At 44.0% G+C, this 15,384-nt stretch overlaps 1 protein-coding gene across 1 annotated transcript; it reads left to right on the forward strand.

The window, feature by feature from the left end:
* The first annotated feature begins 315 nt into the window (after positions 1 to 315).
* On the forward strand, positions 316 to 14,078 carry LOC139288555 (PDZ domain-containing protein 4-like). The gene is made up of 11 exons (XM_070909868.1): positions 316 to 375; positions 8,472 to 8,782; positions 8,939 to 9,026; positions 9,119 to 9,217; positions 9,302 to 9,364; positions 9,788 to 9,889; positions 12,051 to 12,858; positions 12,904 to 13,102; positions 13,199 to 13,443; positions 13,546 to 13,857; positions 13,888 to 14,078. The coding sequence occupies exons 1-11, from the start codon at positions 316 to 318 to the stop codon at positions 14,076 to 14,078; spliced, it is 2,478 nt and encodes an 825-aa protein (XP_070765969.1).
* Positions 14,079 to 15,384: the final 1,306 nt, after the last annotated feature.

A 15,384-nucleotide genomic window follows, 5' to 3' on the forward strand; every position in this document is an offset into this window, starting at 1 on the left:
ACAAACACGTGGTCTTGCAGCTCTGAAACTATCTCCACATTTGAATTAACTCTGGATTATAACACTTGAATTTTTTGAGCGAGAAGAGAAGAACAGGTGACACACCCAAACAAACGGTGTATCCCTCCCTTGCAGGGATGTGTTGAGTGCTACTCTCAGGAGGAGTAGTGTAATATACCACAACCCTGCGAATGAGGGTGGGGCTCTCCCACTGCCACAGACAAAGACCTTGATAGAGAGAGTCCTGGTGTGAGAACTGGTCATCTGGCTGGCTGTTTTGGACCCGCACAGTCCGACACCGTATCAAAAGTCACAATGGGGTGCAACATGTGTGTGGTTCAAAAGCCTGAGGAACAATACAGGGTCATGTTCCAGGTGAGCGCTCAGTCTCCTCTCCTCTCTCTCTCCGCTTACTTTTCATTTCTTTCTTTCGGTCTTCAAGCAAAATCATTCCTTTGTCTTCTTAAAGTTGTCATTGTTGCTCTGTCTTAACTCGGCCCCTTTCTTACAGTGATCCTGCTGGGTGATTGACAGTCAAACACAGCTGTGATGAAAATGTCATGCTTCTATGTGCAGCAACAGGCAGAAATAAACAGAAGCTCATCATGTTAACACACTCATTTAATCACAAACCATTCACATATTAAATTCCTAATAACCAGTTTTGAATCCCAATTAATTTAGCATATATTAACCACAGTTATTTGTATTGGTGGAAATGTCAAGGAGAGCATCATCAGGTAATTCATGAATGAGTCTAAATGAAACATTAGCAGCATTATATCACGTAAATAGACCATGATAATGACATTACACTGAGCAATTAATAAAATCTATTAGGTGAACTAAAACAGTGAATGTATTAATCATGACTGACACCATTTCACCTTTTTGCTGGACTTGGATGCCTTTTGTGTAGATTTTACGTACATGAATTAGCCCAGAAAAGGAAGTGGAAATCACTTTGTACCTCTTGAGCAAGGCTATTAATTTCTGTATTGAAATAGTCATTCCGTGATGATAATACTGATAATTATGATAACGATACTTCACTGTGATTACAATGATTATGATCAGAGAGAGCAGAGCTAAATTGAGTAAGATAGAGAGATACGCTGGCGTGGGGAAAGTAGAGTGCTGGAGAGCCACAGAGGCAGCAGGATGGATGGGTTGTTAAAGCTGGGCTAAAGTGTTATGGGAGAGAGGGGTTGCCACGGTTACAGCCTCAGCACCACCTGCCAACTGGGACCACAGACTGGATGTGAGTAAGCTTGTCTGGCTGTGCAGTGTCTAAGGAGGCTCCTGCTCCATGATACACGTGGTGACCAAAATAAGTCCCATGCTTACTAAGCATGAGAAATGCTCAGCACTCATGGGTATGCAGCACTACACTTTCAGTATCTGTGGCACCAGAGGCTCCAGCTGGGTCTCTGCTGCATGTTGGAGTTGGGGTCTGGGCAAGTTAACTGGGCTGCATCTGGTGCCAGAGGCGATGCCAAGAGAGGGGAAAACATGGAGAGCGACCAAAACAGAGGCACGATAATGAGTCAAGGAGGGAAATAGAGTTGAAATAGGCAAATGAAAGAGGGAGGGAAAGTCAGACAGTTTTTTCTTTTAGTCTTTTCCTTTTCTTCTGTTTGCCTTCAGACGTCACAAGTAATTGATTTGAGCCCTTTCATGGAGCAGGGGTGAATAGAAAGGCATCAGCGACTACACAAATCCCCGGGGGTGAAGTGCTATAAAAATAAGGAGCGAGGCGGTGTGTGTGCAGTCTGGGATGTGTTCATAAAACCAGAACAGGGCCCGGGCATTCCATAATCAGTGACCTTATCTAACAGGGGTCAGCAGTAATGACGCTGACCGCATGCAGGCCAACCTCTTTTAAAATGGAAATCAAATAATTCCACTGATCTGGCAATGTGAGGTCAACTGTGGGTCCCCCAGAAGCCTGTCATCCCAGAATCACTTGCCGCTCTGTCAGACCTGCACGTGGTTTCCAGACGGGTGTGGCGATGAGTGGAGTGAGCGGTGACAGCAGGAGATATGTTGTATGATTTGGAGCATGCAGAGGAGTTGTCATGTTGTGTGCAAAGCTATAGCGTGAATGGTGGTCGTGTAAGTAGAGCAGATACTTTGGGGTAGTGGAACAGCAAGTCTGCATATATTGTGGTCTGGTAAGCCTGAAACGACATTACAGGCTGGGAGCAGAGGAGCATGACACAGAGAGAACAAGCGCAGATGGAGTTCTGAACCAGAGCCACAGCCTTTTGGCTTTGAGAGGCTGACTAGTACATTGCAATGACAATTATATTCAATGATACCTGGATGTTGCATATAAGAAACATGAGCTGGCGTCTATTAAATGGCAAAAAAAAAATAAAATCCAAAATACTAAAGGGAGGTAATCACAGACTGCATGCTGTGTTTCCCCATAAAATTAAATCTCAGTTATTACATGTAATGATTACAAACACAGCAACTCTTGCTGTGCAGATGGCTGATTAATCCAAAGATCATGCCAAGCAGAAGACAGAGGTATGCCGTGTCCAATCATGAAAAAACATCATAAAAGAGGAAACATAATTACATTTCCCCCCACATTTCATGGCTTTTCCCTTCAGAGGTTTTGCAGCTTTGAGCTGTTTTCCTTAACTAACATGTATAATTACACCTTCAAATTAGATGCAGTCTATTGAGTAACTGTCTTTAGACAATAAATACAGCATTAAACAGCTTACAGCCACATCAGGCTGTTAAATTTGACTATATCAAACACTTGCCTCTCTTGCCAAAGGAATAAAATTCATGCATTATACATTGGGCTTCTGCTACACATACGCTGCACACTGGCGGTTGGTACACACCCACTGGCATATTTCTGATCAATTTGGCCTCCTACAGCCCCAAGTAAAAAAAGACATATTGTTATTCAGTTGATGAATCACAGACTCTATGTGCACATAAACCATTTTGAGCAAAATATTGCATCTTACATAGATTTTACAGACTACCTGACCCACGCACACATTCATACACAGTAAACCTCTGCCCCCCTGAGTCCTTCAGCCACTCCCTTCTTTTTCTCTCTCCCTCGTCACTGTAAAGCAGGAGTCTGTTTCCATGGCAACCGGCGTCATTAAACAAATGTAATGTGCTTTTACTCGACAATGACACGAAGAAACATGCTGACAGTCACAACAGGCAAACAGATGAGAATCAATACGTCCCAATGACCGGCTGACATTTGCTGGAAAAGTGTACGGTTGCATTGTGTGTGTGTGTGTGTGTGTGTGTGTGTGTGTGTGTGTATGTGTGAATGACACAGGTACCCACACATGAACGTACATGCTGGAGGTGGACAGAATAAAAGGAACACCTGACAATATAATGTGATGCAACACAAAAGCACCACAAACAACAACAAACACTGAGCTTCTCAAAGGCATTTTGCATTGCAGGCCTTTTATATAAGATTGCATCATACTGTCAGGTAGTCCTGTTATGTTGTCCAGTATTTGCCAGTAATACTGTCACTGCACATTTCACTCACGATATAATACTCCCAAATGTTGTTTCCCATTATTCTATTAATCCCATTTTAACTCCTCCTATTTAGCATCTATTAGCAGTCATTAAACATATAATAACTCATTTATAACACATTGTAATGTAGTTGTAAGCAGATATAAGGACATTTTTACACATTTGTTAATGTACAGTGTTTTCAACAATTATAAATTCTCAAGACATATTTTATATAATAACTGTTTATACACTAGCATCCAGTTATGGAGGCTTCACAACTACAATAATACTTAAAAAGACTGCTTACAACTACATTATAGTTATTAAATGTTTATAAACAGCTTATAAATGCTTAATAGGGGGCTTACCCATGTCATCTTTTCTTATTTTGTCTTCACTCTCACTAAAACATGTAAACGTCTATCTAACTTTTTATATTTATATCTATCAAAGCACGAGAGGTCACATGACTGCTCTGTTGCTTCTGTTGAACTTAATTTAAAATGGTGCCAAAATGAAAAGAAACAGTTAAAGCTGGTTTAATAGCTCACCTGACAGACTGCTCATTACCTTCGGGCTTGTCCACTTCTTCTTATGTCAAGAGTGTGTCAGTGTTCTCAGGTGAAGTGCAGGCTAGAGTGTGTAATATGTGTGCGTCTGTCGGGTTGCTGCTCTCTCTCCCTTGCAGACTTCTCAGGCATGTGACTGACATGGAGACGAAACAGAAAGGGTGCTGATGGAGATGGATGTCACTCTCATTTCTCATTTAATAGGACAGGAGTGACAGAAAAAAGAGAGGGTGGAAGGCATTATTTTAAGGCCATATAGACTGTGACATGTTGCCATTATACAGACCTGCTCCTCTGCCACCACCAATAAAAAAAAAATCTGCCCTTAAATCGAACTGATGAACGTATTGACAAATATGTTCACACTCTCCATACTCCCACTGAGGCTTGTTAGTTTCATCGCCATCATTTCAAAGAATGTTTGAGCTGTTTTTAAATCAATATCTTCTCACTGTTTTGGGTTTATAATAGGCCTACCACTCCCTGCTTGTCCATTTAAATTAGCTCAGTGATATCAAACAACAGTGGTTATAGCCGGAGTAGGTCAACTCTGGCTCCAGATTAATTGATTTTCTGAGGAGGCGACTGCTCCAGCCTTCAAAGCATGGGAGATGAGAAAAATCAATTACCGAACAAGTGGAATTCAATATGTTGGGGTGTCGATCTTGCAGGGATTTTCGCACGAACACTGTGGAAATGTACATAAATCCAGGTTTGGGGAGAAACTAAATTCAACATAAGGGCACATTTAAGATTAAGACTGTGATTGTTTGTGTATTTCTCGGCCTCTTGTACAGCACTAGAGATTAATCTGCTCTTTAAAGGGCTTTCAGATAAAAACTAATTATGCATCAACCACTTAGCAATTTCCCATGAGCTTCCATTGTGCGTGTGTTTACATACAAGAACTGAACCCAGAGCCTGGTTCACTCTCTATTTACATTCACCCCGGCAATTCCTTGAAAGCTTGTTTTCTGCGTTTCTCCTGCATCATTACCCTAACCTCACCTCCCTTCCTCCTTGCTCCCTGTGCACTCCCTCAGTGTCTTTCCTCCTTTGCTTTCCCTTTCTACTCTTTGAACTCTTTGCATCTCTTTCATCTCCACCCACATCACCCCCATCCCCACCCTCAGCTCCACAGCCGCCGCTGACACCACCACCACCCACCCCCCACTGTGAATTTTGGAGGCTTGACTATTTCTCTTTTCTATCACAAAAATACAGAATAAGGATGGGGTGTGGGGATGGGTGTGCACCCAAGACTTAATTATTTGCATAGCTTGTGTTGCTTATAAACAGTAGGTGTATGTAATGACCTACTAACCCAGACGTAATAGAGAACAGCACGTGTTAAGAGTGTAATGGATTCTACATCAAGCCAGGGCCGAAAAGCTGTCTAACACAACAACCCTGCATGAAGTCATCTTCAAAGCAATCTCAGCACCTCTCATTGATAATGAATGAGAAACCCCCCTCTCCACGCTCTCTCAGTATTCATACCTGTCACTCATGACCACGGAGCTCTTTCCTAATAGCCTCTCTCTGATCCTGGAGAGCGGGGACGTGTGGTCATGCACCCAGAGCGCTGAAACAAAAGATACCTCCTGAAATAAAAATGCACTTTGGTGAAGGATGTAAAGGTGCGTCTTCTCTCTCTAATCTAACTTACAAACTACACAGTGTTAATTCCTTCATCACCAATAGGCCATGAAGTGAGGAAGCATCTCGTTTGTTTCCAAGTGAAGAGGCTCATTAAGAGAGACAGCAAAGATTTATGAAGGAACATTAGTGTGAGGAAGGACCAGCACACGCGAGGAGAGGGACCGGCTGAAATAGATGGAAATAGTGTGAGCTGTCATCTCCAGGGAAGGGACAGAGCAGGCAGAACTGCTGAGGCAGCACGGCGTAAGAAAACCAGAGTCTGGAGAAAACAGGAGAGAGAAGAAGAAGAAGAGAGCAGGAGTGGACATGGGTGGAGAGAAAGAAAGGAAAATGGATGTAAGCATGGAAACACAATGGCAAGGGAGGAAAGATAGACTAGAGTGGTGGTGGTGGTGTAGCGGTGTGAGAGAGAACCAAATTTAAAAAAAGGGAGCAGGGGCTGAATGTGGTAAGAAAGTTCTTGTGCTTGGCTGCACAGGGGAACATTGATTTGACATGCAATTACTGCAAGGGGACAAGAGAAGAGAGAGGGAGCGGGAGAATGAAGCGGGGTGGTTAAGATGCGGAGAGTCGCAGACAGCCAAGGTCAGTGACTGTGTGCGACATGAATGAGACTCTGCAAAGGCTGTCTGGCTCAGCAACTGCCTGCGACTCTCATGGCCACATCATCATGTTAGCATACTGTCTGTCGCATGTAATGAAATCAAGAGAATTGGATTTCTCTTTTCGTGTTCATTTGAAAATGTTGAAAATGTAGATGATGGTTCATTCCAACAGTCCACAGTCATGCTACGCAGCCGCCCTGTGAGGCTGTACTCAAACACAGCAGTGCTTTGAGCTAAACGCTAATGTCAGCATACTAACACGCTCACAATGACAATGCTAACACGCTGGTGTTTAGCAGGTATAACGTTTAGCATGTTCACCATCGTAGTAGTAGTTTAGTTTAGTGTGTTAGCATGCTAACATTTGATAATTAGCTCTAAACACAAAGTATAGCTGAGGCTGGTAGAAATGTCATTAGTCATGGTCATAAACCAACCAAAGTATTGAACAAATAAAATCTACCTAACCTGCTTGTGGCGCTAGAAGAAAAGCTAGGGATTAGCATTAGCGTTAAGTCAGGGGATCACCAAAGTCTTCAGGCTCCATCCTCTGGGGACCATGAATGTCTGTACAAAACATCATTACAATCTATCGAATAATAGTTGAGATATTTCAGTCTGGACCAAAGCAGCTGACAGACAGAAAGACCATAGCGCCAAACTTCTAGCATAGCATAGCTAAAAACAAGTATAAATACAGAATCAGGTATCTACTGGATGAATCTCTCTCGTTTAGGTTTTGTGAGAAGTGTTTTGGTTCAGTCACCCTGAAGTAAAATCCCTATACTGTTTTCATTCCTTCTCCAGATTTATCTTCAATCATTTTGAATTATTAATGGCCGTCTCTCTCTCCTTCCTGCTGTGTGAACCAGCTGTGGTGGGAGAGAGGGGAGATGTTTCACAAGGCCCATGATTTGTCTTTCAACAGCACCAGAGAGTCAGGACGCGTATTGAAATGCTGTATGATGACCATTCATACTGTATGAGGACTATTTAAATGAACTGTCTTTGTCCAGAAATAGGGAGGAGAGAGCTCTGAAAGGAAAAGGAATCATCAAACATACTGAAATGTTTTATCTCCCCGAACCAATATGCTCCACTTGCTCAAAAAAAAGAAGGAAAAAAAAGTTTCTCCAGATATAAAGAGTGTTATTATTTAGATGTATTTGCAGAGAGGAACCAATTCTAATTCACACAAAAGAAAGATAACAGTGTTTTGTAGAAGAGTGTTCAGGAGGACTAGAGCGCGCAAATCTAATGTACTAAGAAAACTCATTTTTATATTTGTGACTGTTAACTTGAATATATGTTTTTCCGCTTGAACTACTTCTCATTCTGTCCTTTAAGAAAAAGTGCCCACTCTCAAGAGGCCCTTTCCATTTTCCATCCGTTCACAGTTGTAATTACTTTCTAACTCCACCGTTTTCCTGCTTTCTCTCCCTCTCTCCACAGAAGGGTCACATAAGCAACATGTTGTGCTCTTTTGACGCTGACGGTCGATTAAAGGTCTCAGTATACAGCTTTCTGCTCTGCTGCTTGGTGTGATGTGGTGTCAAAACCTTTCAGATAAAAACCATTTCTTTTTTCTGTTTTTTTTTTGGTCTCTGTGTGTCTGTAGAAACACTATCAGCTGTGTGACAGTTTAAATACACTTGTATGTCTGCTGAAGTGTATTTTCACCGTTTTCTGTTGACTAACATGACCTCTTTGTTTTAGGTGTTTGTAGCTGTAGTTCCCCCTCCTGTTCTCTGTGTTTTTGTGAGGCAGCTTTGCTTCTGTGAACTAACCTTGCCTGTCTGACAAAACAGCAGATGTGGGTCTGTCTATCCTCCTGTCTTCTAGTACATCTATCTAGTACATCTATCTAGTACATCTTTTCACTATATACAACTCGGTTTGCTGCCCTCTTTCCAAATCTTTGTTTCTTGTGCATTTTGCAGTTTGTCTGTGTCATACGTAGGTAAAACTAGATTTAGAAAATCACGCATTTTACCTGGTTTCTTTATCTTCATCCCTGCACCAATTCTCCTTCAATTCAATGTTCCCCTGCTCTCTTTTTCTTTTCCTCTTCTCCTGCTCTTCCACTGTTTGATTTGACTGTGTTTTCCAGGTGAATGGAAAGGAGCTGTCCCGCCTTTCTGGGGATCCCACCTTGGACATACGGGACCCCGTGCTGTCCAGCATACTGAGACGGGGGGCCCGCAGACGGGCAGGCCTAGCGGGAGCTCCTGGAGGGTCAGTGCCAGTGACCATGGGCATGGCCGACTGTGTAGACAGCTGCACTCAAACAGACATCAGCTTCCAGCATATGTTGACTCTGGGCAAGAGCAGCCAGCATCCCTGTGGAGCTCCACCCCCACCCGACCCTCCGCCGTCCCCTCCACTACCGCCGCTACTGGAGCCATATCTACTCAATGAACTGTGAGTATAGTATAATAGGCCTCTGCAGCATGTCCAACTGTCAGACCAGAACTCATCTGCCGTCTTGGTTCTTGTCCATGCCATTCTGTTCACACATTTGAAGTTTGACGCTGCCCCAATTACTGAAATATTATGTCCTGAATATGTACTTCCCAGCTTTATAGAGCCTATATACTACGACCCCACGGACTACTTCGATATCACTCAGCATGAAGTGGACAGGCAGGACGAGCTGGAATATGAGGTGAGACCATTAGCTACTCAAACTCTGGTACAGAGAGCTGCCCCACTGTTCTTCGTCTGATGTCCCTTAAAACGTTTCTCTAACTGCTCTAGGAGGTGGAGTTGTATAAGTCTCGACAGCAGGATAAACTCGGGCTGACGGTGTGTTACAGAACTGATGATGAGGAGGACCTGGGAATATATGTAGGAGAGGTGAGGATAATGTCATGAAATCAAATGTTCAATAAGTCGTCCTCATTTCTTAATGCTCCTACACAAATTCATCTTCTGTTCCAGGTGAACCCAAACAGTATTGCTGCAATAGACGGACGCATCCGCAAGGGAGACAGAATACTACAGGTACAGGTTTTCCTAAATAGTGTGTAAATAGAGCGAGAATCCCTTTATATGCTGTTACTGCCTAAATGAAAGCAATATTATCAATACTACAGGGTTGTATAACTCTTCGCAGCAACAGTTAAACCAACAAAACCTATGCATGAAGTCGTAGATAACCTCTGGTCCACAAGAGAGCTGGAGTCAAGTCACTTTAAATCCAGCACATATTAAAGGACATTGCAGCATTTGTTCTGAAGGGGTTGAATGTTGAAAGCATGAGTAATGATTATGGCATTAAGCTAAAGAGATACTTCTTTTTAGTATTGTAATTCTAAAGAAAAACTATTTCCTGAATCGAGTAATTTAATTGAATCTGGCCTCGGTATAAAGGGTCTTTCGTTTATCTGACATTAGCTCAATTTTATTCTGCTCTTTCTCTGCCAGATAAATGGAGTGGACATCCAGGACAGAGAGGAGGCGGTAGCTATTCTCACCAGAGAGGACAGCACTAATGTCTTCTTGCTCCTTGCACGACCCGAGATAGAGGTGAGGAAATTGGATATGCAGTCTTCGGGGAGCATGCTGCGAGGCTCAGTCTGAATAAGCTACTGACCTAAAAAAAATGCATTCTTCTCCCTTTATCTAACTCTTTATGTAGCAAGAAATGAGTTTACATGCTTGGCTATATGAAGGTAGCGCTCTATGTGAACATTTAGTCATGAGGTTGGGGAGACGACAATACAGTCAGAACAGAAAGAAAATAAATTGGGAACAAGAGAAAGAGCCTGGCGCTCTGCTTTGTCCTTTCCTGCAAGCTGACTTGTGTAAGAAGACAGAAAAGCAAGGAGGTGCAAAAACATGATGAGAACACAGATAGCGTGAAGAGGGAGGCAAAGACAAATAGTGCTTGTACTCACAGTGTTAATGTGGTACCGCTTTGTTTCCCTCAAGGTCACTCTTCTAGCAGATATGAGGGGCATCGTAACACACACCGGATGCCCCTCAATAACACACCTCTGCCAAAATACTAAACAAACAAGTTGACACATGTCGACCCAAACAAATTGACTTTCACTGCATGCCGTTGTAAAAATGAGGTGGAGACGGTATATGTGAGAATACAAAAATTTGTATGCTGGCTGCATTTGTACAGAGGGAGCTAAAGGGCAGATTTAAAAGGCACTCATTAAAATGGTCAAACACACACACACATATACACATAAAACCTCTCCTCTGTTTAAATATGTCCTTGTGTTGGGAGAGACGAGCACAGGTACTACCTGTGAAAGGCTGACAAGATTTATGTTGCTAAGGCACGGCCCCACATTAAGATTCAAGTGAGAGAGGGGAGGACGGAGAATCATCAGAGGGAAATGCGCAAGCAGAGATTAAAGCTTGATCTGTTGTGTTTGGGGAGAGAGAGAGAGAAAGAACTGAAGGGGGTTGTTGAAGAATGAGAATGAAGATGAAGATAATCAATACTTTGTCTCGCAGTCTGTACGCAGTTCACATTCAAATCAAACCAATTAGCCAAGATCAACCGCGCTCCGAGGAGTGAACTGTTTACTAATTTAAGCACAACTATTTGCATTGTACTGGGATTCCAATCAAAACAAACAGATCAGATCATTCTGGACATTTCATCCTCTGATACCGAATACTTGGCTTTGAAAAATCTATTTCTTTACTATTAGGTAGCTCATGTTTGGATGTAGTCCTTCTAGATCTAATTTTCTTGTTTTTAGGTGAACTCAAATGCAATTGCAGCGTGTTGAAAAGGTCTTAAAATCTCACATGGCACTGGCTCCATCTAGTGACAGAAAGGAGAACTACTCTTCAGTTCAGAAATCTTCTGTACTCAACATTAAAGCTGCTGTTATCAATATTTTACACTAACAATGGATCAGATGACTCGGTTTAATATGAAACAGGTCAGTTGTGATGAACCCACAGAGATATATCAACCAACTCTGCAGTTTCCCTCAACTCTGGGAGAAATTTTAGTGTTTTTTAGTTCATTTATTTGCTTTCGGGCCCGCAACTTTAACGGTTCAGTCTCACCGCTCTCATCGGCTTGGTTGTCGGCTGCACTAAAGAGCCAGATATAAACATGACTCCAAATGAATGATAAAATTGCTCCATATCTGCTGGATGTGTAAATGTAAGTTCATCGTGTAAAGGTTCAGTAAATGCAGGTTTTAACAGATTTTTTTATTTCTTAAAAGCTTAGCTGGTAGAGGGGGCGTCCCATGTACAAAGGTGCAACGGCCCGGATTTAATTCTAGCTCGGGCCCTTTGGTGCATGTCTTCCCCTCTCTGTCTCCCACCTTTCCTGTCTCTCTTGCTGTCACTATCCAAAAAAAAGCAACCCCCCCCCCGCCCAAAAAAAAGAAAAAAGCTTTACAAATATTGTTATAGTCAATGTTAAAGCTCCCTTCTAGACATCTAAAAGACATATTAATATACATGCTTTGAATAATAATTTGTGTGTGATATAGTTTTCCTCAAATAAAGTTCAGAATCTATGAATATGCAAATATTTTCCATTTTAATAGTTTAACTGCTGGACACAAGATGGCCTCAAGTTCACACATCACACACGTTAACCCTCAGATGTCTAGCAACTTTCTAATTCAAACTTTTCCTTTGTCGTTTGTACACCTCCACTGCAATGCCATCAACAACCTGATACACCTTTACCTGTCAGAATGACAACCAGCTGGACCCAGATGAGCTGGACCTGGAGCCACTGGACAATGCTGTTCATCTACCCAGCAGCCACAGACTGAGGAGCAGTCTGGACTGCGCTGAACCAGGCAGTGTTGCTGGTGGGGGTGTACTAGGTAGCCACGGCCGCTCAATGAACAGGGATTCACCTGATTTGCTCCAGACAGTGCTGAGCAACAGCCAGGAGCTGGACAGCGGGGTGGGCCGCACAGATGAAAGCACGCGCTATGAGGAGTCTTCAGAACACGATCTTCTGGGAGACGACCACACTAGTGCATCCAATACGAACGCAACCAATACTCCTGGCAGCATGCGCAAGTTTTTGTCCGGCCGAGGTGACACTCCACCCTTGCTGCACTCCCAGGACTTCCAGTTCAGCACCGACTCCCTCTTAGGGCTGGACTGTGTTAATGGAGGAGGGCTGGAACCGGTGGAGCGATTGGAGAGGGCCTACGTGGCAGACCCTGTGAGGATGATGATGCCTGGGCTGACTGAGGAGGAGTGTGAGAGGTACAAAGAGCTCCTGGAAATCAAGTGTTACTATGAGAGGAACAGTAATGATCTGGTACTTCTGGGAGGTCAGGGGCCGGCACAAAAGGAAGGGGGTGTTTCACTGGATGTGAATAGGAATGAGAGCCTGACGCAGCACGAGATGGCCCTTTTGGAAGAGGAACTGCGCCACTTGGAGTTCAAGTGTCGTAACATCTTGAGGGCACAGAAGATGCAGCAGCTGAGGGAGCGTTGTCTGAAGGCTTGGCCTCTCGAGGAGAAGAATGGAGCAAATGCAGGTGCTGGAGTAGGAGCTGGCCGCTTGGACATTAATGGTACTTTAGCAAGTGAGGAGTCCTGTCACCACGCTCTGTCAGATATCAATGAGCTCCCGGAGAGGGAGCGCTCAGATAAGGACAGTACGAGTGCCTACAACACTGGAGGAGAAAGTTGCAGGAGCACCCCTCTGGTCAATGAACAGCACCCTTCACCCTCTACACAGAGCCTGGAGGGAGGAGACCCTCTTCTCCCAGCAGGTATGGAGCTTCCAGCCTCCGCTAGGCAGAGGGAGAGAGGAACCAGGGCTGAAAGAGGTGACGGGGCAAACCTCAACAATCCCTACTCTCCCCACACTCAAAGAAGAGGAACCGAAGCTAAGACATCCAGCCCCGGAGCTAAGGTTAGGTCCCTGTCCCGGGATGCAGGAACCAGGCGGGGCTCAGATGGAGGGGTGAGACGTAACCCTAAAGGGACAGCTGAAAGGACTGGTGGATGCAGTGCAGAGAACAGCCCTTACCTGTCTCGTCGTCAGACTGAAACAAAGCCACCTCAGCGCTACCTGAGCTGCATGCAGCTGAGGTCTCCCTCCACCTCTGACCGGCTTGGTGGACTCAGAGACGCTACCAGAGATGGCAACATGGAGACCGCAGGAGACGCCAGCCCAATGAGCTTGGGTAGCACTTGTAAAGATATTGCCCAGGCCCCAGGAGCTGTACCATTACCCATGTCCCCTTCCATGCTGCCTGCCTCCCCTCGTATGGAGTGGAAGGTGAAGATCCGCAGTGATGGCTCACGCTACGTGGCCAAGCGGCCTGTGAGGGATCGCCTCCTGAAGGCACGTGCCATGAAGATCAGAGAGGAGCGCAGTGGCATGACAACGGATGATGATGCTGTGAGCGAAATGAAGATGGGCCGTTACTGGAGCAAAGAGGAGCGCAAGCAACAGCTGCTGAAGGCCCGAGAGCAGCGGCGGCGCAGGGAGTTCATGATGCAGAGCCGCCTCGACTGCTTGAGAGATCGTGAGAGGGACCAGGGCGGCAGCGGTGGAGGACAGCAGGGGACGACACAGCAGCAGGAACCCACCACCATCCTGGAGCTGTGCCACCGCAGGAGCATGAAGAAGCGCAGCCGCAGAATCCTGGACAACTGGATCACTATACAGGAGCTACTGGCCCACGGGACCAGGTCTGCTGATGGGAAGAAAGTCTATAACCCCCTGCTGTCCGTCACCACAGTCTGAGATAAGATGGCAGAGGAGGCAGAGAGTTAGGGAGAGATAAGAAAGTGCCAAAGTGTTTTGATAGGGCCTAAAGGATGAACACAAGCTGCTTCAGTACACCTTGGCACAAATATTTGACTGCAGGGATGCAGCAACATTCTGAAACACAAGTCCATCATGGTAATATAAAGTAGCATACGTTAGGTCCCAACCTAAAAGGTTTAGATAGGAGAAAAGCTCATGACGGAGACTGCCAGGGTTTGTATCGCCCCAGACAGACAATACACACATTTACAATATTTTCGAATTGAAGCTGCATTCCATAATCACAATTGCAGATTTACAAAAGTCATACATTTCACAAATATACTACAGTATATTTTAAATACACTGTATTCCTCTTCAATTTTGTCTGGTTGAATGGACCTAAACCAGCCAGGAAAACGCTTCCCAGCCATTTTCATGATGCTTTACCTCTCCCATGTGAAGAATGTGATTCTTTTATCTTCTACAGAAAACCAGATTTGAAATCTGGACATCACAATCAATGCACAAGACAAAAAAACAGAAGCGTACGGGGTTGACAAGTGGACACACTTACAGACACAAAGTGGAAACAGAGCACAGATTAGCATTTTTGAAACAATAACATGTTCAGAGGAGTCCGCTTAGAAATACATCTCCACTTGAGATCTGTCTTCTTACATAAAGGAGAGATGATGTGAGGGATGGCATCACCTGCCATTTAGCCATTTGAGAAGTGGTGCACAACTTAAAAGTCATCTTTGCAGGCCTCTACATTTTTATCAATGACAGAATAGAGTAAAATCAAAAATGGGGCTATGAACCATGCAGCTGTGAAAAAGCCACTTCTGTGCCATAAAACTGTATATTTAATGTCCACTTTTGATTGAGGAACATTGTGTGCCAGTTAATGTAGTTATGACATTGTTTTCATTCTTGCCGTGTTCATGTACAAATGCTCCTTTGTTTCCACACAGGAAACGCGACATCGTCAGACCACAGACACTTTTTGATAACGAGGAGCTGAGCGGTGCCTTCCTTTCAGGCAGACTTGACTGTATAGCACAATTTTCAAAGTGATGCGAAAAAGCTGAAATACTGTAGCTGAGAGGGTAAACACTGACAGGCACATTGTGTCCTACAGAGAACATTTTAATATTGCCATTTCATTCAAAAAGGCACATTTGCGGTTTAAACTGATAAAATATCAAACCCCCCCCCCCCCCCCCCCCCATTTGCTTTTTCAAAATGTCGTTTTTCCAGACCAGTAAGTTTGGGTCAATATGCAATATAATTTATTTTA

Source organism: Enoplosus armatus, chromosome 8, assembly GCF_043641665.1.
Source record: "Enoplosus armatus isolate fEnoArm2 chromosome 8, fEnoArm2.hap1, whole genome shotgun sequence".
NCBI lineage: Eukaryota > Metazoa > Chordata > Actinopteri > Centrarchiformes > Enoplosidae > Enoplosus > Enoplosus armatus.

Coding starts and splice junctions, on each gene's coding strand:
- LOC139288555 (XM_070909868.1), top strand. CDS start 316: ATGGGGTGCAACATGTGTGTGGTTCAAAAGCCTGAGGAACAATACAGG. Junction 376..8,471: donor AATACAGGGTCATGTTCCAG/GTGAGCGCTCAG, acceptor TGTGTTTTCCAG/GTGAATGGAAAGGAGCTGTC. Junction 9,890..12,050: donor TTGCACGACCCGAGATAGAG/GTGAGGAAATTG, acceptor TTTACCTGTCAG/AATGACAACCAGCTGGACCC.